Genomic DNA, 27,455 nt, shown 5'->3' on the forward strand with positions numbered 1-27,455 from the left:
AATGTCCGCCTTAACATTAGTATGCGCAGATCTAGGAAATTTGCCTAAAAGGGTTCTTTGGGGAAGTTTGACAGGCTGGATCGGACGTATTCCACAGTCTTCTGATAAAAAGTGATCAATTCGAGACTGGTTGGAAGACTATACGTAGTAGTGAGTCTACCCATCCTTCGCCGCGACATTGCGGCCCTCGGATCTTGGTACTATTTACCGGGCTATAGGAAGAGGCCCTTGTAGTCTTGGCTAGGATAGTCTGAAAAGCAATGCGCCCCTCGTGAAAAAAAAAAAAAAATCAAGAGAGGGGAAGTACATTTTCCTGAATAACAGAAGATATGTCGCAGGAATCTCAGCTAGTATCGATGAAACTTATTTGACAACTATATACTTCGAGTCCATCAATGAAGTGGCTTAATCATAATAACATATTTCATTTGCTTATCTTGTTCCAGCACACGAAATATTACGAGAAAATAGATAAGTAAACAAACTAGCAAACCATCATTGAAGAACGGCACAGTGAGAATATGTCGAGATTTATCAAATTTATTAGTTAAGTTGAAAGACTTGGGTTACTACCTGTGTCGGTGACGCAACAGTTCTATTATGCCACAGATGTCCCCCTCCCCCCGAAAAGACTTTTAGTCGTCTTTGTATATCAACGTATGAAAGGCTGCCTCTTCTAAGACCCATTGATGGTGGCAAATCGAAATATTATTTTCGAACTATGGCCGCTTTCCAGCACTCCGAGATTTTTCCCCAGTACTGCTTTGGATGTAGCCTCATATGGCCAACATGTGGTGAGCCCTCGAAGAGCTCGAGGTCAACCGCCCGATAGCCTAGGGTCCTAACTTGGGCAACATTCTCTTCAAGGTCCTCAAAACCTATAATCTCGTCTTCCTTTGAATACAAGTAAAGCCGACTGGACTCTCGCGTTGTAATCGACTCATCATTCATTACCCGATCAGCCCAAACCCCAGAAGGTTCCAGCCCACGCAGCCACCCCAGGCCGGAGTGAACCCAGAGGATAGCAAACCACAATGCCTGCGTGACCATACAAGGCCATGGAAAGAACTTGGATGTGCCCACAGCCATAGCCCGCGACCAGCGGCCGGCTTGTGTGAAGATAGAAAGCCCGCCGGGTGTTGAATCGCAAATAAGAAGCTCATGGGGTAGTCTTTTGTCCGCGCCATGGCGTTTCTGGTAGGCCGTTATGGTAGCGGCCAAGAATATACCGCCGGTATTTGACATCGAATGCAGGAGAACTCGCTCTTCATTGCTGCCGTCTCCCGTTGGAGTAGGGAAAACAGTGTCAATAACCGGCATCATGTCTTGTATTCTAGCTTCAAGAGGTTGGTTCAGAGCCTGAAAGGTGCTTGACAGTACGAGAAGTATCCGAGCGGACGGGTACAGATCGTGGAAGCCATCGGCATATTTTGAGACATGCTTCGGCATACCGTCACCCCAGCCAAAGATGATGATTGTGGTTGGCTCGTCCTTCCCGCATGATTTGGCTTTCTCTCTGCCATGGCGTAGGTACACTCGGTCCGACAAAGGAGTAAACTCTGCGGACAGCATTGTTTTGTTTAAACCCTACAACAAGCGGCGGTAGTTGTGTATGTGCAATTGATGTTTACCAAAAACAATGACTCATTAAATGAATGAATAAATGAATGTGTGAAACTTCAAACTCGCACGGAAAGGACGTTCATGATTATGGAAAAGAATTAATTAAAGAGTTCGAGCAGCTACGACCGTTGGAAACTGTTGGCGTTGAAACGAAAAAATAAAAAATAATCCTGGTGACTGTCTTTCTTTTCTGAAACATCAACGCCACACCATTGTGGAAATTTTTGGTTCCAAAACGCCCGCCAATGTCTGCTCTGCTAGCAGAGATGTCGGAGATGGCTTTTACATTTTCTAATCATCACTGGCCTAGGACCTCGGTTTGCTTTAAGATTATTAATCGGACGGCATTCAGATATTCGACGATCTTGAAGTGTGTAGTTAAGTGAACGGAACATAAGAGGCTGCGTCCTTATTGTTCCCTTGTTGTGAGCCGAAAACAAAACCGTGCTGCTTTTAGTGACTTCTCTGAGCTGAGGCGTATGATGCGAGAACCCAGGCAGACTTGACACTGCTTTCGGCTGTCTGGAGTTGATATCAAGGGAAAGTGGGTCCGACGGGAGGATGCTCTCGTGGAATGCTAGCTATGAGCGTTGGTCAGTAGGAAGTCCGGGAAGAGCTCATTTTTGACTGACGGTGTTGGGTAAATTCGGACAATTATTATCCTCTATCTAAAATCGCTCTAACTGTAGATCGCAAAATAACCCCGAAATCTTTCTTCTTCTACATAGGATTATAATACAGCGTCAAGTACTTGGAGATGACTGAAATGGAGGCGCAGAGACCGATGTATTATAAGCGGCGAGAGATCACCTCTCAGGTGTTTCCTTGCCTATTTAGAATGTTTAGAATCTGCCTTACACTTCTGCAAAATCATTCGTTGTATCCGGACGTCTGCCGTTTGAGATAACTGGATGGAAGATACCGATGCAGTGCTCAAGACCAGATAATTTAGTTAGGTGCCGATCGATCCCTTCTATATCATCGGAAGGGTCCGCACCCTAGTCTGTACTTGCATCACATCAAACCATTTAAGGAGACTCAAAGCGCCATGTGTTGGATACTTGTACAACAGCTCAATCACTGAAAATACCGTGCTATTGAGCCCAACCACTGTCCTATTCAAGGTCACAAAGAATGGAACCCGAAAATAACACGTCAACAGACGACAGACAAAGGCTACTACAGGGATATTGGGAATATCTGCTTCAGGACTGGTTTCCAACTGAACGAGGCTACAGTATCTCAGTCATGAGAGACTCCCAAACCTACAGTGCGCCTATTGAAATCGTCACAGTGACATATGTGCATTCCCGTTTAACGTTCCATATAGTTGCGGGCGAACTTGATATCGAGCACCCTAATTGTTATCTGGATTTATTGGAAGATGTAGTACGCGTAATTATACCACCGATCATTGCCCGCGGCGGCGTACAAAGACTTTTTCCCTGGGGAGCAACTTGGATCGGCGATGAAATGACGTTCTACAAAAGACATGACAATGATGACTATCTGACATGTGAGCCCTTGAATGACGTGTATCAGTCATTGAGTTACATCAAGGCAGACTTCGAGATGATCACAACCTCTCCCTTTATCATATGGGAAGATCGTATAACTGACTCTCCACTTGACACACAAGTTAACGGTGCAATGGACAGTGATGAAAATGGCGCTGATTCAGGGGCATCTTTTGAAACAGTACCAACAGTCGAATTAAACTACCGGCCAACCAACGGTAGATACCGTTACGAGAATTCTGCAGAAACTTCTGAAGAAGAATAAGTCAGGGAGGATGCACCTTTCGTCAAGATAGTTCAGACGGGTACCCTCAGTCTCAACTTTAACAGTATGTCTACTATGACAAGTCGGAAATAACCCATGCCCTAAGAATAGATAATATCTACTCTTACAGATTTCAGCAGCTAATTGAGGTCTTCGCAATTCATAGCCAATTGTGTGCAGTAATAAAACAGAAACTTGTGGAACTTGTTTAATGGTTGCAAGTTCCTTCACGAAATGGGGGAAGGGAAGCACTTGACCCATCAAATTCCCCAGCTGCATTTTTGAAAACCACTTTTTAGTCGACGATATCGCGGCCCGTGCCAAGGATATGGTTAGTCTTGGAATTCGGGCAAATACCGACAAAGACATATCCATGTTGATGGAAGCTCCATAGAGTTTAACTTACTAATAGCACCTACAGTAATAGTATATTAAGCTTTCAGATCTCGAACTAATTCACCTTCCTAGTTACCATTCCAGTATCTCACCGCCCAGAAACACCCTAATCATACCTACCTTTCTGCCTCAAGCCAAAGCGTAGCTGAGAATAGAGCCCACCATGGCCACAAAAGCACTAGTTGGACACTGGAAATCAGGTTTGAAATGGTGGTTCCCTTGCAGAGAATGTTTCAGTATCAGTGAAGAATATGTGGACACCTTCGAGACAGCAATGTACATTTTGACGGTCTCACATTCTTATTCCCCAGTGACCTTTAGAATAGTCCTTGGCGACGCAGACCCAAAGAATCCGAACCGACACATTCGATTATTGGCTAACCGGGTACGCCCAACAGAGGCGCCTATGCTCAATTCTGGGGGTGAAGAAGTCCATCCATGGGGAGCAACTGTGACTGATGACTCGTTGGCAACCTACAGAAGGATTGGTGACAATCCTTTGTCTGTCTTCGATAGATTCCCACATGGAATGCCTAGTATTGCTGCAGCGGATTCACCTATGGCTTACGTTTTCGAAAGGATAAAAAGGGATTTCGAGGAAACAGCATTTCGCGACAATAGCAGCGAGGGGATGACTCCTTCACTGTCCGACGCAGAATGTGATGAATGGTCTATCGTCTCTGATTCCGATGGCGGGAGAGATGGCGTTCCTATTCGTGCGAATTTCGGGGCACCCAGTATATTCAAGAGGGAGTATTCCCCAGAGACCGCAGCATACCTCGTGGATGCACCTTCACACAGATCTTTTGACTGTCATTCCTACGTTGTCGGAGAGACAAGAGGCCGGGAAGGTTTGTTTAGTCCACATCGGCCCAGCAGAAGCTACGAACGTCCTGCGCCGACTGTGCGTCGATGGCGGGATGAGCGCCGACTTTGAAACTAAGCCAGCGGCTTCTAGGATTGATTCCGTGTCTATTATGACACACTCACCTCCCGATCCCTTCACCTTCATGATATGCGATCGAATGGAAGAGATATATGGTTGTTCATGAACTGTGTGGAGGTACTTGGCTGTGTGCTTTGCCTTGATACGTTTGAGGATGCTCTTGCGTTAGGTTATATTTAAGAGTTGAAAGCCATCTTGATGGCTGTCTTAGGTTGGCGGTCTGTCGTCGTGTTCTGAGAAATTCAAAATTTCTCTGTCCCCCAACTCAGCCTCAGATAGTTGGAATATAATCTAATCTTATCCGATGTGATCTCATCTCATCTGATCTATACGTGACGTCCACGCGTCACCGGCGCGTCCATCTATTGGTCTATTAGGGAAAGTGGATTTTCGCGATTGTTCCAACATCTCGGGGATTTGTGTGAGGCGATTGGGTACCCACCTTACCTGAGGTTTGGAAAGGGTTCTGCCATGATGACAGAGTGAATACCGGTGGGTCAATCACTGTAGATAAGATGTAGTGATAAACTATGTGGTATAGCTGATGTCATCTATGCTAGTCACAGCTCGCCATGCAATCCTTGACACTCTCTTTGTAATATAAATCTCTTGCGTCGGCATTGTCTTCTTGTCCAGTGTATGCGATCTTTAATGCAGGAGTATCAAAGCTAATAGCCCACTACTTCCCATTTCCTTAACATACAATCAGATCGACGTATTTAGTTCACCAATGCCGCGAATCTCCTAACGCGTACCAAGCGAACCTTTGCGTCTCTTCTATCCAGCATATCTCCAACACCTTGCAACCCCAGCAGTAACAGCACTCTTAATGATTTGGGTGAAACTCGGCCATCTCACCGTTTTCCGAATTGCCTGTTCGACCTACTGTCGTAGGCCAGTATCCTTAATAAATCGAACATCGAGGGTGCAGTGGTGCGATTTCTAAACTCCGTCTAAATCGGACCTTTGCGCAGCCAGAACCGAAGGATATGTCTTCTGGTATCTGGAATAGAGCTTTGCGCGGAACGCACTTGGGAGATCACGAACTATACGTCCGCGCACAGAGGGATCCACGAACTGCTGCATTTTAGGGTGAAATCCAACGCTCGAAACATAATCCAATCCGCCTAGAAATGTGCTATAGAGATTGCGAAACTCATCCAGCCGGTGTTCTATAATATTCTGCACCTTTCGTGGGTCGTCACCTCCAAATGACATCATGTATCAGATTTGCCCAAGTCACGGGGGTGGGTGTCACGATCCCATCCCGGTGCGCTTTAGGAGTGGATCGTCTGGCTATCTACCGCTAGACTATCCAGTAAAAGACTAGAATTCTAAGTCAACAGACTCAGAACGCGCATCTCTTATAAGCTTCAATTCACTAAGTGCCAGGCATGTGACTGGTTGTCACAGTGGGTACCGTATCCCCTGCGGAAACCCCAAACCAGGTGATCTGCGCCTTGCTGATCTGCAGCTTTGTGCGGGGAGGAGACTCTCGGTGCATTATTACATTACAAAGTGTGACATAGTTGATGATGGCGTTATTATCTGTTCCAAGCAGACGGGTCCGAATTCAATAATAAGACTTCAGCCAAGTTAATGAATGTGTGCTAGGTAGGCTCTTAGTATGAAGCATTACTTTGTTCAACCATCGTTGAATAGGTATATCATTACGTTTTCTTGGGTCTCATTGGCTCGCAACTTACTCATATTCTATCTGTTAGTTCTGTTCCTTTCTTTTCCTGTTCGCTCTCCAATTTTCCCGGGGATTTACCGGATACAGGGAGTAATGAAATGTAAGGGATCGTCGTGGTAGACCTGATGCCCTTATGCAGGTAACAGGAAGCGGATGAAGGATGCGGGGACCCCAGGAAATTGAAACCTTATTTATTCATGCTATTTTACCCCGGATTTCCCTGACTTTCTGTGTACAGGTAGAGACTTCCACGGCCAAAACATGACACGTGAATCGAAAATCATAGGTGGCTCGCTTGCAGCGGCACTGCCAGTGACGGATAAGTACTGGTTTCAGCAACCACATTTACTACGGCTGAATCTAGTCCTTCTCGTACCCTTGCTCTCATCCTCCACTTTTGGCTATGATGGTAAGAACTACGAATACTAGTAATAGCCACTCGTGCTACTCCAGGTGCTAAAGATACGTTACTTCAGGGTCGTTGATGAACGGACTACAATCTTTGGAACAATGGCAAGACTACTTCAACAATCCCACGGGAAGCCTCTTGGGGACAATAGTCGCGGCGCAGTCTATCGGAAGTGTCATCGCGCTTCCTTTCCTAGGCAACCTCTGCGACTGGTACGGACGCAAGCCAATCCTGCTGGCTGGACTCATCATCATATGCATTGCTGCAGCTATCCAGTGTGCGTCGGTGAACTTGGCTATGTTCATAGTAGCCCGCATTTTGATTGGAATCGGAGGGATGTTCAGCTCCCAACCGAGCCCAATGCTGATTGCGGAGTTGGCTTACCCTACACATCGTGGTAAGTATACTTCGGCGTATTGGACGATGTACTACTTGGGTGCCATTCTATCATCATGGTGCACGTTTGGAACACAGGCTCTATCTAGCAGCTGGTCATGGCGCGTGCCTTCCATCCTGCAAGCAGGGTATCCTCTGGTGCAGCTAGCCTTTCTGTACTGGGTTCCAGAATCACCTCGCTGGCTGGTAGCGCAGAACAAGATAGAGGAAGCCACGGACATTCTAAAACGATACCATGCGGGTCAAGAGGAGCCGGATGAGGAGCCTTCACCTCTGGTTGCAATGGAGGTAGCAGAGATCACAATCGCCATCGAACTAGAGAAGAGTATCGAAGGCTCCAGATGGTCCGCCTTAATGGCAACACCAGGTAGTCCCTTCTCTCCTCCTCTATATCTGGCTATTAATACTGACATGAAAACAAAGGTAACCGCAAACGAATCATCATTGCAATCTGCGTCGGCACGTTCGCACAATGGAACGGCATAGCTGTAGTCTCCTACTTCCTGACCCTAGTTTTAAACTCCGTCGGTATTACATCTTCCTACACGCAGACTTCAATCAACGGCTTCCTCCAACTCTTCAACTTCGCCGCCGCATTCATGGCGGCCTTTCTCGTCGATCGCCTTGGGCGTCGAACACTATTCCTCTGGAGCGGCATAGGCATGCTCATCTCGTTCATAGTATGGACCATTTGTTCAGCCCTCAACAGCGAAACCGGCTCCAAGCCCGCAGGTTACGTCGTTATTGTCTGTGTTTTCGTCGTCTACTTCCACTATGATATCGCCTGGACGCCCTTACTCTTGGGGTACCCTACGGAGATATTTCCTTACTCTCTCCGCTCAAAGGGTCTGGCGGTGGAAATGATGTCCGTTTACGGATCACTTATTATTGCATCATTTTGCAATCCCATTGGAATGGAGAACTTGGGATGGAAGTATTATATTGTGTTTTGTGTCTTTCTTATGGGAATCCTGGCTACAGTTTATTTCTATTTCCCGGAGACGAAGGGTCATACGCTGGAGGAAATTGCTGTGATTTTTGATGGCGAGCGATCGGGTCTGCGGCACGGTGATGATGATCGTCTCGTGGGTGGGAAGAAGAACGGGAACTCCATGCACGTGGAGGTTGTCTAACGTGGCTTTGTGTAAATATCTCATGGGGCCTGATGCAGCCTTGGCATTTTGCGGGAAGATGACAGGCAGCACGGTTCCATTAACTCTTCGTTCAGCTAATGGACTAAGGCGAAAAATAATTAATTGATTAAAGTAAATGAATATCATATACAACTGCGCCCGTCGTATGGCTCTGTTCACTAGGCGCTGTGTGGGCAGCTTACTGCCTTATTTGATTTTTCTTCCGGGTAATTCGGGCTCTTGTTCCCTTACCTGGATAATATATGTTCGGATTAGTAGGATATCATAAATTATATAAATAGGATGTAATATTAACCAAGAGAGTTTCTTTATCGCCGTCCCCTTATGTTCGAATAGAATTAATTTTCTCCGGTCAAGTAGCTTGGCAGTGGGTGCTGTGCTTATATTGACGCTCCTCGGGCGGAGGCAGTGTTGATCACGAACTCAATAATACGAGAGGCCACGGTGGCCACCAGCGAAGTTCTCTTCTCCTTCACAACATGTTGAAGAACAAATACTAGATATGTGTTGCCTGCTAGGCGCCAATAATACCTTCGGGCAATAAAACGAAGAACATCGCCTCAATCCCAGGATGGAAAAAGTATGAATTGGATTTGCCGAGACCGAAGATGGACAGTAAGCACCGCATCCAGCTATCCACGCGAACGAGGCTAACTCCACGAGAACTCTCGAAATGGATTTTCGGCGAGAAACATTACCGCATCTTGCTCCTGGGAGAAGACAGTTGTGGTAAGACAACCTTTCTCCGCCGTCTCAAATTCGGCGATATTGGAGAGCAGGAACCTCTACCGACGAGGGACTTGAATATTGAGACGGTGAATTACCCTGCCACCTATGAGTGGGGTATATGGGAGTTTCGGAGTACGCTAATCCCACTTCGTTTCACATTTTATACTCTAGTTTTGTAGATGCTAACTGACGAGTATCAGCCCAATGCGGGCCCTTAATATGGCGGGAGCTTGCGCCAAACACTCTGGTTGTATGGTTGCACGATTGCTCTACCAAGGAGTGGCCACCATGGAAGTTCCGCAGTTTGCTCGATCAGATGGTAGAGAGAGGATGTCGGTATATCTGGGTTGGGTTGAATAAGCAAGATTCGCCGGATGTCTCGAAGGAGGTGGTTCAGGAGGGGCGACAGAAGTATGAGGAGGAATTTGCAAAGTATAACGATGCCCTTTCGTGGAGAGTACTAAGGCATAAGCTGAGTTCGAAGACTGGAGTAGGGGTATTTGAGGTTCTCGAGGACATCTACCAGACCGTGAAGAGGGTGAATCTGGAGCCTGCGAAGGAGGACAAACGGGATAAGAAGGGAACGGTCATAAGCGACTCAACGGATGAAGAATTGACTACTGAACAGCTACAGCACCGTATTGAAAGGGAGATTACCGGCGACACATTCGACCCAGATACATTCTGGGCATCCTTCCTGAAGGGAGAGTTGCCGGTGTGGACTCATTACACATATCTGAAGGCGCTTTACTTTGTCATACTCGAGTCGGCGAAGATGAAAAGCTTCTATGAGATCGCAGAGGATTTCATCATTCACCTCAACGGATTGAGGAAAATATCTCCCCAGCTATTCAGCGACAGCGAGACTCCGAGAATCTACGTCGACGCTCCATTCAGCAGATGCATAGTCACATTCTGGACTCTACAACTGCAACACGGAATCCGGGACTATCGAATGCACACCATGAGCGCAGATCTCCCATCCCGGGAAGAGTTCCCCCAAATTCTCCACCAATCGCCTTCATTAATGAACACCTATCTCTGGAAGAATTATTACTCCTTCAACCCTGTCTCCAGACCACGGGACGTCTGGTCAATCCCAAATTTACGGCCTCTCCCAACACAGACAGATTATCTCCGCGATCCAGCGACAGTGCCTAGGATAGACAAGAGACCAGATAGACTCATGCGCTACGCCTTCGCTGTAATGCAGTATGTGCGGAACACGGGGAGGGCGTGCGAGCAAGTAATTACACAGGCGCTGGTAGCACTCCAGCAAACTACTATGCGGGCGAGGACGAGTGATTTGACCGTTGAGACCTACTCGGAGACACAGGCGTATTTCTGGATTCAGATAGTCAATGCTGCGTTGCGGTCGCTGGATGATGAGAAGCGGTCGATTGATACTCCAGAGATGTCGTACGAGGCATTCCAGGACACTTTCCATCTCAAACCGACTGGCTGGAATGAGCACTACTCGAACAGAGTGTGGAATAGTGTCGCTGCGCGATCGCAATTTGTGATGCCTGATCTCAAGCCGCTGCCGAACATCATAGCAGCTCTTCCTAGTAAAGAAACTAGAAGGATATCGGAAGCAATACCGGAGCTCCCATCCGCCGAAGGGCTTACATTCCGGGCCAAAATGGCCTGTAAGGAATTGACGCCAGACCTACAAAAATCGGGCCCGCCAGTCCTCAGTCACGCTCACCTTCTGTTCTACCTTTACAAACGCTTTACAGAAAATGCCGAGGAAACGACGCGGGAGAACCTCACATCCAGAGCCAGGGAACTGTTTAGCGAGATAGTAGGCCCGATAGTAGCTCCGGCGACGCACCGGTACTTATGGATCCAGCAGGTGGGAGTTGCAGTGTCGAGTTCGATTATTGGCAGAGGTCACTCAGAATTTCCGGAATTCGTTACCTGCAACCTGCACCTGGTCTTCGAGGAGCTGCATAGTATTTATTATGGACCAGATGTCTGGAACAGTGCTGATGCAGGGGAGAAGATCCTTGCTCCTGATAGACGAAGGATGGAGTCGATCGTCGATATGGTGGACCTGAACATGTCTGCAGATGCAATATAAGTTGGTCATGCATCAAAATCATGAAAATATCAGGCGCATGTAAACACGAGCATGAATATATTGGCTTGCTTGACCAACAATGCATAATAATCAAGGCGTTGAGTCAAGATGTCACTAGAGTTCAAGATGATCCAAGGAGTTCCATTCAATGGGACTTTCAACGGCACAGATAACATATCCGCAATTCCAGCACAGAGGGTTCGGGGCATACAAATACATATCCTCGATTACTTAACGAGGATCCAGCTCCGTATCCAGGCAATGAGATGCAGGTAAATAGAATTGTGTCTTGATGTGGAAGGCATTGAGAGACAAGTTTCGAGACGAATTGTTTTGTCTTTCTGTATCCTTCTTATCTACTCTTTCCTTGGTTAGTCAGACAAACTTAATCATAATTATCCACCCAGAGTCAGGTTGAGACCGGTTTCTAAAAGCCTTCAGATTTCATCATCATATGATACTTGCTTCGCATCCGTATCCTCGGCCCAAAATGATAAAACACCCACGGCAGGGGAGCGAACGCCAAGGCAAAGAACCCCAATAAGCTAGAACCCCAGGGTACCCCCAAGCCGTCATATAGATACGTACCGAACAGTGGGAATACTGCGCCGAAGATAGAACGGAACACTGCATTGGCTGCAAGCGCACTTGCGCCATATGGCCCGTAGCAGTCAGTGAGATAGGAGGTGATGGCGAGAAAGAGTAATATCAGACTGAAGCCGAAAGGTGCACCTGATATAATGCCCACAATCCAGTGCGTCGGAGGCATCGCGGTCCAACCAAACCAGAATAAGCTGGCGGGGATCAGCCAGGACAAGACAATAATGTGGGGTAGTCGGGCTTCTGGTTCCGGGCCAAGTTTGGTGACATATGTCGCATGAATCTTGTTCACGTACGGCGAGGCAATTGTCGCTATCGCCATGCCTGTTCCCATGCCTAGGAATGAGAGACCAGAAATACCGGCAGTCCAACCACGGGACTGTTCATATACGATCGGATACGCCGTAAAGTCCAGGTATAGAATTCCGTAAATGAAAGCCATATAGAGGGACAGTAGAAAGAGAATGGGCTCCGCGAAGAGCATCAGCCAAGGGCGGGTGAGAGAGGTCATGAGCTGTGAGTTGAGAGAGGGGCCGTCCTGGACGATGCCCTGACGACGAGCCTTATCTCGTAGAAGCTTAGGCGCATATGTTTCTGGCAAGAAGAGCACACATGCCGCATACACTACGCCACTAACGATGAGAACCACCCAGAAGTTCCATCTCCAGGAGAGGTACTCGGAAATAAACCCGCCCGCAACCGGCGCGAAGACGGGTCCAAGGAAGCTACCGGCGGAAAACAAAGCCAGAGGCACGGACCGTTCGCTTTGCGGCCAGAGGTCCGTGATAGAACCACCCGAGTTTGTGACGGACGGAGAACCAAAAAAGCCGGTCAAGAACCGGAAGATAATGAGGGATGCTATGTTTGGTGCCAACGCGCAGCCGATCTGGAAGAGAACAAACAGTCCTAGAGTAAGCCGGAAAATGTAGTTGCGGCCACTATAACAACCCTAAACGCATGAGCCAGCAATCACAGGAAAGAGGGATTCGACAGACTGACTAGACTTCAGAGAGAGGAGCGAAGATGAGAGGCCCTGATGCAAATCCCAACAGGAATGTCGTCACCCCAAGAGTGGCGACGGTGCGTGAACAGCCATAAGTGGCAGTGATGAGGCTGGTTCCAGCGGTGTAGATACTCGAGCAGAAAGCAATGACTCCCGTCATCACCGCCACAATCACGGTACACACCCCTAGATCATCGTTGGATGTTGATTAATTTCACTCTCCTATCATCAGAGGCCTGATACGAGCAAATCTTACACTTTCTGGTTTTTGGCCATTGTCTGGGATCTTCCTTCTCATCGAGTTGGAGAAACCCCTCATTTGCATTAGTAATGCACTGACCGGGGGTCTCGGTCGCTTCCGGATGACCCATTTATCCACTCGTGGCTCGCTGGTGCTGGTCCCCAGTGGAAGAATTGCAATGGAAAAAAAGTAGAATTTGAACACTGAGCGATTTAAGGCCATCAAGACTGGGGGCGGCTCTTTAAGTACAATCATGGTAGCGCATTTGGAACCCCGGTGAGGCTACTAGTCCTAAGGGACCGATGGCGATAACCCTTTCGCGCCTGTAACCTAACATGTCTTAGGGTGGCCTTATCAAAGGAACATAAGCCTTGGAGCTAGAGCAAATTAAACCAGGTACCCCGGTTCAGGCTGACGTGGCTCATAAGGCTAGTAATCAAAGCTTATCTCTCCGGGGCAACGTGCCGGGGGAAATCATTCTCGACGGATCTCATGATATAGGTCGTGTCGCCCTCTTTTGAACGCCCCTAGAAGCACCATTGCGATAATTAAATTCTGTTATCCTGTCGTTGTCTTACTCTGTTTGCGCATATCGTCGAACTTGTCCGGATTGGGACCCGATGAAGTTTAATATCGTCTCTCTGCCTCTCACTCAAACTTCGGCTCCCTGATATGTCTGAGTCTGTTGCTGGGATAGTCAGACGTTGGAGTTATGTTGACAGCCCAATAATCACTTGTCTTCCTCTTTTGGTGTCATGATGGACACCGGCATCGTTGCTTCAGATGTAGGAGATCTATATCTGATCATCTTTCTTCGGCGTCAAGTTCATCGTATGAGGGCAGAAATTTTGCCCACTAGTGGAACAAAAGGGTATTCTTTTGAAGCGCTAGCAATGTTCTGATAAACCAGTGCCCATTCTCAACATACAATAGCACCCCTCGGAACCGAGAATACGGAAGTTTCATCCCATCTCAAGGTATAATTGCCAGCGAAACCAGACAATCTTCACAAGCGAGTTTTGGGGAAAGCTCGTTACCCTTGGTGTGTTTATGCAGGAGGATCTCGATGTAGGACTTTCTTGGATCGTACAGTATGGCGCTATATTCCCTTGCCTTCACGCCATATAATCGCAGGGTGTCTTAGGAGCTGATCTATCCTTCGTGCTGACGACGAGTTTTAGGAATCACATTGACCTCGATTCTCCACCAAGCGGAATCTAGATGATAATGCACATATCTGAGCGAATCTCCATGGAAGGCAGGTGGCTTCTTATTCAAATGCTGCCCAACTTATAAAACGCGAGGAGATTCTCATCAGAAGGGAGAACCCGATCGTTGGATCGCCCGGACGATAAAGTCACCTCGCGAGCCTGGGGTTATACAGCGGCTCCTTTGACCAAGTGATTATCGAAATTATACATCAATTAAACGTGGGAAGGGCCGATGAGCCATGACGAGTTCCACATACTAGGATTAACATGTTAGATTGATGATGTCCATGATGATCAGGGTCCTGGTTTCGCGTTTAGATCAAACATGCCAGCGAGATACTTTCCGCGTTTGGACCGATCCACTTTCCATGCGGCTTCCTAATTATCACTTTGTCATCCCAACTTGATCGACAGTATAGAAATCATCCCGTCTCACAGTTCGCATGCTTTGTTAAAGGTAGGATATCCGGGGAAATACGGGGCCCCTGATCGTCGTTGTGTGAAAGGATGAAGCCGAAGCTCCACGACACCCGATTGCCGCAGTTGACGCTAATCGGAAAAGCCCGCATATGCTAAAATCGAGCATCATATACGCCATAAGCCTCAATGTTTGACTATAATGGAGACTTAAACGTCGATATATTGGCGTAATCTGTTGGCAGTAGCAATATTTCCCCTTTTCTGGCGTCCAATCAAGGCAGCTTTTGACCTTCCTCCCTAAACCGATGCTCAACAATTCACGCGTACGTACTCTCTTTATCAAGGCGAGTGACGGAATAGCAGAACAAAATGATTGAATACTTGGAAGAGTCCGATGCCTCGAAGCTGACTCCGGATCTTGCCTACCCATGATCTGGAGCATCCCAGATGGACCACCAGTAATGGAGAATGCGCTGAGAACTATAAAGGTGGCTTACTAGTACTACTAATCAATTGAGCTAACATCATCGACTGTGTGAGGGTGGTCGTTGACACGTGATATAAACAAGTGAATTGAATGACTGATGGTCGACAACTCTTCTTCATGCTGCTGACTGGGGACCCTCCACCGTTTTACCCCACAGATCAGGAGCATTCTCGCTTCCTTTCTCACAAACATTCCAAGAATATTCCCAGTCAGAGAAAATAGCTTCATATAGCTCACTTTGAAAGATGCAGAGACGATACCAGAAGAAGAGAAAGCCCAAGTCTCGCCAGGTAAGCACAAGCGTCCCAATTGAACCGGTCGGTATTACTTAGCACTCCTCAGAGCGGCCTCCTTATATGTAACCTGCTAGCAGTATAACTGACCGGTTCAACCAGAGTACTCCAGAGAGCTCCCACACCGAGGAAAAGCACAGTGATTGTCGCAGCTCTCCGTCTAGTCGTGAAACAGATGTTTCCTCCAACTCATCTTTCCCGACCTCACCCCAGGCAGTATCCGCTCCGACTCGTCGATTCCTCCCGCACGAACGATACCCAGATCACTTCACTTTAAGCGACATCGAGGTTCCAGTAGGCAACCTCGTCTTTCTCGCATGCCCAGGCTCGGAAAAAAAGTGCCCCCATTGCAATTGCCATATCCGTCATCTTGACTGTATCGTGATTGCAATTGACGGTGCGTGTCGCAATAATGGCAAGGACGGAGCCCGGGCGTCAACTGGGGTTTATTACGGCCATGACCATCCATTGAATGACGGTGTCACTCTTTCGCCAGAACTCAAACAGACAAGCCAGGTTGCCGAGCTCGCAGCCTGTCAGAGAGCTCTGCTTGCTGCGCACGTCTTGCAAAAGTACTGGGACAAGCTTACCGAAACGGCAGGAGATGAAGAAGGAACACTTCACACCGTGGTGATCAAGTCAGACTCGGAGTATTTGGTACGCGGAATAACCGAATGGATCTTCAAATGGAAGGCCAATGGTTGGACTACTGCAAAGGGCTTGCCTGTTGCCAATCAAGAGCATTTTCGTTCGATTGAGCGGTATGTGAAGGCTCTCGAAGATGAGCAGGTCATTGTTAAGTTCTGGCATGTTCCGAGAGAATACAACCAGGAGGCGGATAAGCTGGCAACATCTGCCCTCGATGGTTAATGAATCGTTATACCCTTATTAGGAGAGGGTTTCATTTATTATGATGTGTGTGATGTTTATGTGTACTTGCTAGCCATTCTCGCAGCTGGTGCTGTCATCACAGATGTCCAAATTATCTTTTAGTTGCTTTATTGAACCCCGTGGAGAAAGCGTAACAAAGCTGTGTCAAGTACCAAACGTTCATAGGTATAATGGAAATCATTTTCCCTGATTCCTTAGAATTCAAACATGCGGGAGGGTTATCGATCGATGAAAAGAAGTACAAGGAAAAGGTTTGCTCTTCTTATACCTAAAGTGTCAGGAATGACATCAATGCAAAGACTCAAGTAGCAAATGTGACTATCTGAGAATATGACACATTCCAGCGACAACATCTTCCTATTTTCATTCAGAAGCATATCCCAATAACGCCGCCTGAAATTATATACTAAGGGCAAAATGTCAGTTTAATTTGATCTACGAAGACAGCCAACCCCCCCAATAATACCATAAGCTTACGCCAGTCATAAAACCATTCTCATCCCCCAACAGATACTCCGCCTTCCCTGTACTGTTTCCGCTGGGCATTCGTCAGCGACAGCCTACACGACGAGCAATGTTCCTATTATCCTTAATGCGAGAATTCGATGAAAAAATGTTACTAGGAAGATAATGGATGGGTCTGTTAAGGGACAGGACCGTTCCTAAATCCGAATTATGCGTCATCCATATAAATGTGAGTGCTCAAGGCGAACAGCGCCTTATCGTTCATCTGCGCTGGGATGAGATGAGCCAAAAATCCCCCTTTCCTCTTTTCAACGTAATGCTAAGCTTGGATCGATAAATAAAGGATCTCACCCTCGACCTGGAGATGCGGATAGTATCAAGTTCTTGATATTTCCCTTCGGGAGGCACGGCATCGAAGGAAGGCCAGCTTATGTGTCTGTCTCTGTAAAGCTATGTCAACATCTCTGCGATTGGTAGATGTAGACGGAGATGAAAATGCTAACTACTGACGATCTAGCATCGACTAATGGTTATGACTGTTTTCTATACAATCGTTGAATGTCTGGCAAACATCCATCAACCGTCCAATGAACGCATAGCTAGGTCTCATCAGAGCCATCTACTGGATTAGAACCTTCGTTGGAGCTCTCATCACGTCCTAGACATCTGATAATTTCGGTTATACAATATAATCTCTTACCGGAATATTGTTTCTCAATGTTGGCGCACCCTTACAACCCGCTGTACTGAATGATACTGTCCTCCTTATTGCTCGCTTTATCGACGGTGTGAGTAGCGGTTTCATGGGGAAAGCAGCCCGGTTATTCTTGGATGAGATCTCCTACTGATAACATCGGCATCGCTCTAGTGAAAATACTCTTTATGAGAATGATCCTTGGGAATAATGTGTGGCCTGAGACCTGAAATCATCGTACATCTGGCTGGGCGTAGGCATTATACAGAGCAGCAAGTGCTACAAACACGACATTTATGGGTCGGAACGCTCGTACTTTGATGAACTGAACAGATATACTTTCTTCTGTGTCTAGAAGTGGAAGTATTAGTTCAGTTAGGGCAACAAGTCAGACTAGCAATTATTGATCCAAGGAGACCTTTTATTGCCAAGAGGGATGGGCACTCATAGCGTTTACAACTAGCGGGGTCGAATCCACACATGGTATCCAGGGATGTATTGAGATTATATCCACCCGAGCCAAAGAAGGAAAGAAACACGGGTACGAGATATATCGTAGATATGAGCAGATAAACCGCAAATCTCTACCTAATGCACGCATACTACTCACCCCTTCTTGGTTTGTCCCATACTAATCAGCAGTTGCATATGCACCCCACAGTGTTTTTTCCCGGATAACCTCGGCCCCTACTGTATTGCCCGCGACTGACTGGCAGAATATGCTTTTTCCAATTGCATTGGCACCTTGGCAAGCATCATTTCCATGCGTGCTGCGCGCAAAGTGACCAGATGAGACATGATTACAAAACATAGATAGCACGCAATCCCAACTACCAAGACACTATCCGGGTACGATTCCCTAGTTTAGTAAAGTCTCCACTAAGTAAATCGGTGCCTAGACGCTAAATCCGATTTGGGGGTTAGCACCCAGCGGGACCTGAGCACGCTGCATATTTTGGAGAGCTGCACAACATGGGATAATTCTGGGCTTGGCAGTTGCTGTTTACGCGACAATGTGAGCACTTTGTCGTCGAGTCTCACGAAGTCGGAACTATCACAGAAGTGAGAAAGCTATTGATTCTCAATATGTTCTTTGCCACACGTAATACCCGGTTTGATGAGATCAAAAGCTTGACAATGCTCTTGGCGGACCAATCAATACTTATGGTCATGCACAGGGTAAGCGAAGCTCACGACAGAGAACCGTTCGAAGGATCATTGCATGGTATGTCCAGAATCCTTCGATAGCCGGATGCTGTCAAGTCCGCCACTAGCACACCATATAAATCAGGTATGTATTTGAAGCTGGTTCGTAAGATATAGCACCTGGCTGACCCGTCGGTCTCCAAAAAGAAAGTATCTCGGGAGACAACGTGATAGTATTCGACCAATACCTGGAGTGGACTTTCAGTGACCTCCAGTATGGCCAGGGTTGATGCCGGAGCATCCCGGATCGCTCAGGGCGCGCAATTCTGTCCCCAACGCTTCGGCCCGCTCTAAGAGCATAAGCGCCAAGCCCGGCCGACAACGGACAGACAATTCCGCGGTCTCCGTATAATAGTTACTGTCAGAGCATCCTCAGTAGCCTAGAATAGTGTACTGGGATCCCCAGAGACAGGTCGCAAACAATAACCAGATCAGGCAGTGCGCATTTCACCGGTCGAACCACCCTCGGATTCTCGGGTTCGGGGCAGACTACCAAATTAATGCTAGATCCATTTTGGTCTGACGGTGCAGTTGAGACATCATACCTGTAGCTCAGTGCGATTGTTGCCAAAGCCAAAATAAGCTCAGAGGCAATGAGACGATGCAGTGCACGCGAAATGCTGTTTGACTTTCTGCGATGGCGTCATCTTGGAATTGCAAGAAGTCTGGCTAGTTGTGCTTGATTCCGGGTATGCCGGTTTAATATCACTTCTGCCTAACGAGCCCCTACTGCTGATTTGTTGGCTCTGAAAAACTGTTGATACTTGGTCAGGTGCCTGTATGGCATCAACGCCGAAGCGGAATTGACTGTTGGCGCTTGGGTCTCGTCTTTGGCTTTGTCCCCGCCTGTAACCCCATGTCTGCTCCCGCTAGATTGTGAGCGGTGTCTTAGTGTTGAGCACTTGATCAATATCATTCGCCAGTGTGCCTGTTGCTAACTGGGGGCCATGATAAACGAAGGATCAGATCACGTTTGTACCACATTATAGCTTCCAAGTCAAGAAAGTATTTCTCCGGACTTTTGGAGAAGCCACAAACATCATCACGCTCAGTTGTCCGACTGTTAGCTCACTCCGCTTCCACTAGGAATGGACGTCCTTCCAGAAGGATCCGCTAATAATGAATGGCTTCCAGGCTTCACCAGCGTCACTTTGAGTGCTCTGCGTTCATTGGCGATAAAGTGCTGACCCTATCTGACCGGGGGCAAGCCGTCTTGCCGAGGCCTCAGCACGCGTGCTGCCCCACTGTAAGTCTAGGGGCCAATCATTAACATGTGTAGACTAGCGGGTAGGCCGAATCGGTTTCACGCGCAGGGCAAGGAGTTGTCTCAATCAATAGTCCGCCAGTGATCTTCCAGCACTCTCCTGTTTCACCTGAGGTCGTAGTGCGCGTCCTAAAAGAGAGCCAAGCATCAAGACTTACGCATGGAATAATGTATGCATTCTGTAATCGCGCGGTGGTCATTGACCCTGGACAACTGGGCGCTAACCAATCCCTTGGAAAAAGGTAAACTTACAAGAATAGTGCGGTAGATGACGAAGCGAGCGGGTCCGAGTGGCTGTCAGCGGCGGCACTTATCGCTCGTCACTTTCCAGTCGTCACAACTCGGGCAGGCCATTCGCAGGATATCGTCCGCCACAGATCAGATAATTCCCCCGGATAAAGACACTTTGAGTTTCCTTGCTTTTGCCAATCGTCACAGCCGAAGCGTTGTCTTGGCCTCACGCGGGCAACCTCCGTACCATTGAAGTTTAGACACCGTGGCCAATTGTATTTTCGGAGATAAAATCATCTTGCGCTGTTGTGCCAAGGACAAACAGATTGAAAGTATCTCGCAGCGCTGGGGCTGGTGCCGCCACTCAGTGGGGAAAAAAATAATTGCCAGCGACCGTCCCAAAGCCCCCAATGGCGCGAAGGGGAAGATTTCACGGACAGGATAAGTGATAACCTCGATAGTGGAGCCAGCTTCAGGTCCGGATCCACGGTGGCTTTCTTGGCGGTGCTGGAGAATGCTAGGTGATAGCCAATCACGGCCAACTGCGACTCGTTCGCGTCGTCGTTGGACTCCGCCGCGAATGGATATCGGCTTCGATGGATCGCTTCGACGCCGCGTGGATGGGGCGCTTTGGTATCCGTTTCGGGTGTTGAAGCTGTTGGAGCCACCCTCTCCTGAACGACCAACCCGACCGTATGAGACATTCTTATTCTCGCTGGGATTCCACCTGCCTGGGGGCAAAGTTCGATGATATGATGAGCGCCGACTCTGCGCCTTGCCGTCGCTCCCGAGAAGACTATCGTCCCCGATAGTTCCTTTTGTTCCGCCTTACCCCAGATCCGAAAGTTTGTCTCTTTTCCCCCTTCCCTTGGACAGCTCTCGTCGCTCTGTCCTACCGCGATGATCCAATGTCCTCGTGGACTTCCGCCCTCTCTCGCGCCAATCGCCTACGTTCAAGGCTTTCAGCCCTCCATGTTGTTACGATTGGCGCCATAATCAGTCTCTCCTACCTCTTCTACACCTTCGCCGTTCCTCAACTGAATCGACTGAGGCTTCGCGCGGATCTGAGTTGGTATGATCTGGGCCTGTACGGTTTTGGTCCCTCGAAAAGCTACGTCTCCTTCGAATATGAATCTCCCGCGGTACAAATCTCAGAATGGGAGTCGGGCTGCGACTCGCGATATACCTTTCTAGCCCCTAGGGGTGACTCGGTGGCCCAGCCGGGGCCTATGATCCTTGACTCCAGGGGGGAGCTGGTGTGGATGAAATACAACTGGGACGTGACTCAGGACTTCAAGGTCCAGCGATATCAGGACACAGACTATCTGACATACTGGGAAGGTGGTGAAACCGAAGGCCGAGGCTATGGGGCCTGGTATATGGTAGGTGTCACGCGACCCTGTCGCATAGAGTAGCGTGCTGATCTGGATAGCTGGATTCGACATATACCCAACGATATGTGATTTCTCCGGTAGGAAATTATGGTGGCGATCTCCATGAATTCCACATCACTCCCGAAGGAACGGCTCTCGTTACGATATACGATCCAGTACCGGCCGACTTGACTCCTGTTGGTGGCCCCGAATTAGGCTGGATATATGACGGCGTCTTCCAGGAAATAGATATCGCTACGGGCGAGCTGATCTTCGAATGGCGCGCATCGAAGCATTATCCCATAAATACCACATACGAGCACCTGGGCAAGTCGGGACGAGTGCGCGGGTATGCGTTTGACTTCTACCACATCAATAGCGTGGACAAGGATGACAATGGGAATTATATCGTCTCGGCACGCCATACCCATACCGTGAGCTGCATAGACAAGGACACTGGTGAAGTATTATGGACCTTGGGCGGAAAGCTGAATGAGTTCCACGATCTTTCAGATGGTCAGGCCACCAACTTCGCCTGGCAGCATGATGCACGGTGGCACGCCAACAGTACCTTGACCCTTTTCGACAATGCATCACATTCGAACGATGATCCAGATAACCAAAGTCGCGGTGTCGTCATCGAACTTGATCTTGCCGCTCGCCAGGCGTCATTGCGCGCTGAGTACTTTCATCCTCAGCAAATGCGATCCTTGTCACAAGGAAACGTCCAAGTTCTGGACGATAGTGGCCGAGTTCTAGTCGAGTGGGGCCATAGCGCTGCATTCAGTGAGTTCAGTGCCGACGGACAATTGCTGTGCAACACTCATTTCGGTGCCTCTGCCTTCTTCGGGTTTGGCAGAGTGGTATCTTATCGTGCCTATAAGGGCACCTGGGTTGGCCGACCGCAGACGGTCCCCGACGCCGAAGTACTAGGAAACCACGTGTATGTGAGCTGGAACGGTGCAACAGAGGTTGTTGCTTGGCGACTGGAAGTCTGGGACTCGGATGATTTGAATGACAATACGTTCCGTGTTGTGTCCCAATTCCAGAAAGATGGCTTCGAGACTGAGATCGAAATACCCGAGGGTCTCGAGCTTCCTTTGTTCCGCTTAGCGGCATTAGATTCCGATGGTAATGTTCTAGGCGCCACGGAACTGCTCCAGCGAGAGCAGGGTGGAAGCTTCGAGCAAGTCATGAACCCTCATTACTGGTTTATTGTCATGGCCTTTGTCATCAGTGGAGTTGGCTTGTTTGTTGGTCTCTATACGTGCTGTGGCTGGGGCCGTTATTTCCGTCGGTGTCGCTCACGGTCCAGCGAGTACCAATTGGTTGCCTTTAGCGACAGCGATGGCTCTGTTTGATGTGCGGATCGGATATGACAGGCCGCTCCGTTGTATATATCTGTCTCAATCTGTATATATGATACCCTCATTCCAAAATGTCATTGGGAGCATTACTGGCTTATTGCAAACGTTCACGTCTTGATCGATGGATGTAGAACAGAAAATCATCTGAAGAGGAGATGGAGTTAGTCCATTATGTGTCTACGACGGTGAAGTGGATAACGCAGTGTCTAGGACGCTCACAGCATGGGATCGTCATGGCCGTCCAGAGCGTGCCAGGGCACTGCTGGTGCTTTGAGAGCGATTCATTCAGATGGTAAACCATTGGCCATAAGGATATCACGACTTGGATGGAAAATGCTAAATTGAGATGAGAATGGAGAAAGATGCAGAGGAGCAAAGGTAGTGAGACCTAATGCAGACGAGAGTACAAATTCACCTGGCTATCCCAATCAGGCAACCACCAGAAGAAGCTGACTCAACCTCCCCGGCAGGCACCCAGGCACCAAGGCATCCAGGCCGCCAACCCCGGTTATCCACGGGGATCGGGGCGCATTCCCCGCATGAAGCAAGATGCCTTTATTGATAAACCAAGGGGGAGGGAGGTCTTCCCCGTACCTCCCTCGTTCTCCAGACGTTTTCATTCTACAATCTGAACCTCCAACATCTCGCCAATCCCCCACGATGCCTTCACTCCGTCTCCCCAAAATACCAATACCCCGACCCTCCTACCGGGGCTACTCCACCTCCGCACCATCCCCTTCTTCACGCCTGAACCTCCCCATCGACTACAGATCGACACCGCTCCTCCACCACACGGCCTCCAGCCTTTCAAACCACCCAGACCTACCCAGCAATCCGACCTCAAAATCTATCAATCTCTATCAAGCCATTAACTCCGCATTACGTACCGCCCTCTCCACCTCCAACAAGGTGATGCTCTTCGGCGAAGACGTCGCTTTTGGCGGCGTCTTCCGCTGCTCGATGGACCTACAGACTGAATTCGGCTCGGAACGAGTCTTCAACACACCCCTAACAGAGCAAGGGATCGTCGGCTTTGCCATCGGCGCAGCAGCTCAGGGAATGAAGCCCGTTGCGGAGATCCAGTTCGCAGACTACGTTTTCCCGGCGTTCGATCAGATCGTGAACGAGGCGGCGAAGTTTCGGTTCCGGGAGGGAGCAACGGGGGTAGATATTGGAGGGATGGTGGTGCGGATGCCGTGTGGTGCGGTCGGACATGGTGCTTTGTAGGTGGCATACCGTCTCCCGCCTACTATTGCTTCTTGTGTACGGGGGAACTATGGCTAACGTGATTTATCACGAAACAGATACCACTCACAATCGCCAGAAGCACTATTCGCACACGTCCCAGGTGTACAAGTCGTCATGCCTCGCTCCCCATCCCAAGCCAAAGGCCTACTCCTATCCTCAATTTTCGAGTCTAAGAATCCCGTCATTTTCATGGAACCGAAAATCCTCTATCGTGCCGCAGTAGAACACGTCCCAAGCGAGTACTACACCATCCCACTAAACACAGCAGAAGTAGTTAAGCCAGGGAACGACCTGACGATAGTCTCGTACGGACAGCCTCTATACCTCTGCTCCGCGGCCATCGAAGCAGCCGAGAGGGCATTCGGGGCGAGTATCGAGCTGATTGATCTGCGTACAATCTACCCGTGGGATCGACCGACGGTATTGGATAGTGTGAGGAAGACCGGACGGGCGATAGTCGTCCACGAGAGTATGATCAACTACGGCGTCGGCGCTGAGGTGGCCGCTACCATTCAGGACGGGGCGTTCTTGCGTCTAGAGGCACCGGTTAAGAGAGTCGCGGGGTGGAGTACGCATACGGGCCTGATGTACGAGAAGTTTGTGATTCCGGATGTTGCGCGTACGTATATCTATCCCATGCACGTCTGAACTATGCTAACGATACCCAGGGATATACGACGCGATCAAGCAGACACTTGAGTATTGATGGACAGACACATATTGGCCAGAAAGAAATGTACATACCGGGACCAAAGCTCCAAGCTGTTAGTGTCATTGCCTATAAGATTACTAACAAGCGGCATTATGATAGACAATATCAATTTACCTACATACATTTTCCTAATCTCCACTGTATTACCACCATGTCCCCGCATTGCAATTGTAGACCATTTGCATACACGCATAACTATACCCACGTCACTATCGGCAACTAATCCCACCCAGAATATCGACTGGTTACAGTGACACCTCCGGGAAATTCCCCAAAGTATATAAGTACCCGACCCGCAAACAACGAGCCAAATCCACCGAACTTAAGCTCCCGGGGTCAGCCGTGAAAGCCTATATTCCAACACCCCCACTAACCACCCTAGCCTCGAAAGCTAGTTTGCATAGATATTTTCCCAGTAGCTTACAAAATCTTTAATATTGATCATCGCCTTATCTCACTTGCAACGATATCAATATTCCATCTGAGCCTTCGATACATATACATTTTATACGATTTTATACATCCCTCCCACGAGGTAAGAACAAGAAGCAAAATTGCAGCTGTCTAGCAGCCACAATGTCCCAAATCACATACATATATACACCATCAACCAGTCCCAATCCATCTCAGCCTAGTAGTCGGAAACAGTGGCGAAAGTGTCCTTGGAGATCTTGATAGCATCGGTGTGCCAGGTCTTGCCCTTGTCGGAGGTGGTGAGGCCGTTGGAGGAGGAACCACTGTACAGGGACAGGGTGTCACCGAAGTTCTCGTCGGCGGCGCTGAGGTGGATGGTGAGGTTGTTCCAGCCTAGAGATTTCCATGTTAGATCATTTATTTGCTAGGAAAAGTGGAGGAGAAAAGGAGCGTACTGTAGGACTGGAGGGTACCGCAGTCACCGGAGCCGGTGTAGCACTCGTCTCCGGAGTAGAGGTAGAGGAGGGGGTTGTCGAGGGCTATATTATTTTCTAGTTAGTGTGATGTTCATCGATTTGAAAGTGGTATTAGTGGGAACATACCGTCACTCTCCTTGGACACGGTCTTGCCGTTCATGGTGACGACCTGGTAGACCTTGTCGTTTTCGACGTAGACTGTTTGTATTCCTTGTGAGTACAGTGGCTCATACTATAGTTGGATCTGGTACTCGAGCATACCCTCAAAGTCGACCTGGGTGTCCGCGGGGACAGTCACGTAGGCCTGGCCATTCTGACCATCTAAACACATCATCAGCATACCAGTTCGGGTCCCCAGTTGGAGACTGGGATCACTTACCAGGAGTGTACGTGCTAGCAGCAACACACCATTCGTCATCCGGGGCGGGGCAGCCCCTTTGGTTCGTTAGCATACTCTTCCTAGGTCTTGAAGGAGTTGGTGAACGTACTGGGACTCGTTGTCGGGGGACCAGTTCAGCAGGGGCTGGTAGAGATCGGCGTCATAGTCACCAGCGGTGGAGGAGAGACCAATCCACAGGGAGACCCAGACCTCATCGTCAGTGTTGTTCACGGTGTAGTTCGAGGGAACATCCGGGGGCACCAAGGACCAGGTGGCTCTGGTGATGTGCGCGTTGGTGGGAGGACCGGTGTAGAAGCCGTTTCCGAAGGCCCAGACATCACTCTCGACGGCAGCGGCGCGGGCAGCGAGGGCCAAAGGGACAGCGACGGAGGAGTAGCGCATGGTGATTGGTATATATGAAGGACTTTGTTAAAGAACGTAAGGGTTGAAGCGAACCGGTCGCGGAGAAAAGAGTGACAAGGCAGGAAAATGAACGAGTGCAGGAAGGATGAAGCAATGAGCCGACATGATCACCAAGGTACCGGGAGCCCAGTTATAAAGGGTCTCGAAGGCTGCTAGAGATGAAGGCTATCTCCACCTTGAAATCAGGAAGGGTTCAAATCCGTTCTGGCGCAAATATTGTCTCAGGAGCAATGGTGGATCCGCCAGGGAGTGGAGTCGGCAATCAAGCTTGTTTTGAGTTGAAACGTTAAATAATGCCGCCCTCGAACTGTGCTCACCACAATTCCTTTTCGAACCCACACAGCTGAACACGTCAGAGTTCAAAAACTAACCTTCCGGTGTTCGCTTTGTGCTGTAGTGATGGATTGGCGATCATTGAGCTACGATCATTTCGCTATCTCGCGGCATACAGAACGGGCCTGCACCGGTTGCGAGCCGTCATGCGGTTCACCATTCCACCCGTATGTAGCCTTATAAGGAATCGACTTATAAAACCAATGATCATCCACGCCCCTGAACCCCTATTGTATGGGGCCGGTCGAATTTCGGAGAGATTGATGCCGCTTACTAAGTTTTCATCAGAGACTGTCTATACCCAGTATAATTGGCGCGACCTGATGAAATGCATCGACGCGGCTGGCCTAGGCCTGAAATTCTAAATAAACTTGGCTTTGGTGCTAAGTAGGCTATATCCGAGTAGCCTTTGGTTGAGAAGCCTATTTACATGACAGGATCCCAATCCTGTCTGGTTATTATGGACTTGATAAAATCACCATTAATATGGAACATGCTGACCAGACTCCG

General features: G+C 48.7%; 10 protein-coding genes across 10 annotated transcripts; 7 read left to right on the top strand and 3 right to left on the bottom strand.

The window, feature by feature from the left end:
• Window positions 1-708: 708 nt before the first annotated feature.
• On the bottom strand, window positions 709-1,572 carry BO79DRAFT_217867 (TMEM53 family protein; the record flags this gene model as incomplete). Its single annotated transcript, XM_025683388.1, has 1 exon — window positions 709-1,572. The coding sequence occupies one exon, from the start codon at window positions 1,570-1,572 to the stop codon at window positions 709-711; it is 864 nt and encodes a 287-aa protein (XP_025539385.1).
• Window positions 1,573-2,871: 1,299 nt separating this feature from the next.
• On the top strand, window positions 2,872-3,405 carry BO79DRAFT_255213 (uncharacterized protein; the record flags this gene model as incomplete). Its single annotated transcript, XM_025686119.1, has 1 exon — window positions 2,872-3,405. The coding sequence occupies one exon, from the start codon at window positions 2,872-2,874 to the stop codon at window positions 3,403-3,405; it is 534 nt and encodes a 177-aa protein (XP_025539386.1).
• A 559-nt stretch (window positions 3,406-3,964) lies between these two features.
• On the top strand, window positions 3,965-4,984 carry BO79DRAFT_217868 (uncharacterized protein; the record flags this gene model as incomplete). Its single annotated transcript, XM_025683389.1, has 2 exons — window positions 3,965-4,652; window positions 4,959-4,984. 2 exons carry the CDS (start codon window positions 3,965-3,967, stop codon window positions 4,982-4,984), a joined length of 714 nt encoding a protein of 237 aa, XP_025539387.1.
• Window positions 4,985-6,704: 1,720 nt separating this feature from the next.
• On the top strand, window positions 6,705-8,381 carry BO79DRAFT_265813 (general substrate transporter; the record flags this gene model as incomplete). Its single annotated transcript, XM_025686911.1, has 3 exons — window positions 6,705-6,852; window positions 6,920-7,615; window positions 7,672-8,381. 3 exons carry the CDS (start codon window positions 6,705-6,707, stop codon window positions 8,379-8,381), a joined length of 1,554 nt encoding a protein of 517 aa, XP_025539388.1.
• A 629-nt stretch (window positions 8,382-9,010) lies between these two features.
• Window positions 9,011-11,264, top strand: BO79DRAFT_265819 (uncharacterized protein; the record flags this gene model as incomplete). Its single annotated transcript, XM_025686912.1, has 2 exons — window positions 9,011-9,263; window positions 9,332-11,264. 2 exons carry the CDS (start codon window positions 9,011-9,013, stop codon window positions 11,212-11,214), a joined length of 2,136 nt encoding a protein of 711 aa, XP_025539389.1. The 3' UTR covers window positions 11,215-11,264.
• Window positions 11,265-11,630: 366 nt separating this feature from the next.
• On the bottom strand, window positions 11,631-13,188 carry BO79DRAFT_195078 (MFS transporter; the record flags this gene model as incomplete). Its single annotated transcript, XM_025681106.1, has 3 exons — window positions 11,631-12,752; window positions 12,814-13,003; window positions 13,074-13,188. The coding sequence occupies 3 exons, from the start codon at window positions 13,186-13,188 to the stop codon at window positions 11,642-11,644; spliced, it is 1,416 nt and encodes a 471-aa protein (XP_025539390.1). The 3' UTR covers window positions 11,631-11,641.
• A 2,233-nt stretch (window positions 13,189-15,421) lies between these two features.
• BO79DRAFT_173341 (ribonuclease H-like protein) lies at window positions 15,422-16,333 on the top strand (the record flags this gene model as incomplete). Its single annotated transcript, XM_025679678.1, has 2 exons — window positions 15,422-15,466; window positions 15,572-16,333. Coding segments are annotated over 2 exons (807 nt in total), but the record flags the coding sequence as incomplete, so codon positions are not given.
• Window positions 16,334-21,128: 4,795 nt separating this feature from the next.
• On the top strand, window positions 21,129-22,954 carry BO79DRAFT_195085 (arylsulfotransferase family protein; the record flags this gene model as incomplete). The annotated part of the gene is made up of 2 exons (XM_025681107.1): window positions 21,129-21,602; window positions 21,653-22,954. 2 exons carry the CDS (start codon window positions 21,129-21,131, stop codon window positions 22,952-22,954), a joined length of 1,776 nt encoding a protein of 591 aa, XP_025539392.1.
• A 613-nt stretch (window positions 22,955-23,567) lies between these two features.
• Window positions 23,568-25,034, top strand: BO79DRAFT_237771 (alpha-ketoacid dehydrogenase subunit beta). Its single transcript, XM_025684737.1, has 3 exons — window positions 23,568-24,183; window positions 24,265-24,827; window positions 24,877-25,034. Exons 1-3 carry the CDS (start codon window positions 23,621-23,623, stop codon window positions 24,912-24,914), a joined length of 1,164 nt encoding a protein of 387 aa, XP_025539393.1. The 5' UTR covers window positions 23,568-23,620; the 3' UTR covers window positions 24,915-25,034.
• A 517-nt stretch (window positions 25,035-25,551) lies between these two features.
• On the bottom strand, window positions 25,552-26,833 carry BO79DRAFT_265838 (uncharacterized protein; the record flags this gene model as incomplete). Its single annotated transcript, XM_025686913.1, has 6 exons — window positions 26,299-26,833; window positions 26,190-26,245; window positions 26,072-26,131; window positions 25,937-26,008; window positions 25,790-25,873; window positions 25,552-25,727 (listed from the first exon to the last, which is right to left on the bottom strand). The coding sequence occupies exons 1-6, from the start codon at window positions 26,589-26,591 to the stop codon at window positions 25,552-25,554; spliced, it is 741 nt and encodes a 246-aa protein (XP_025539394.1). The 5' UTR covers window positions 26,592-26,833.
• Between the last annotated feature and the right edge of the window lie 622 nt (window positions 26,834-27,455).

Source organism: Aspergillus costaricaensis (genome assembly GCF_003184835.1).
Source record: "Aspergillus costaricaensis CBS 115574 unplaced genomic scaffold BO79scaffold_16, whole genome shotgun sequence".
NCBI classification, from domain to species: Eukaryota; Fungi; Ascomycota; class Eurotiomycetes; order Eurotiales; family Aspergillaceae; genus Aspergillus; species Aspergillus costaricensis.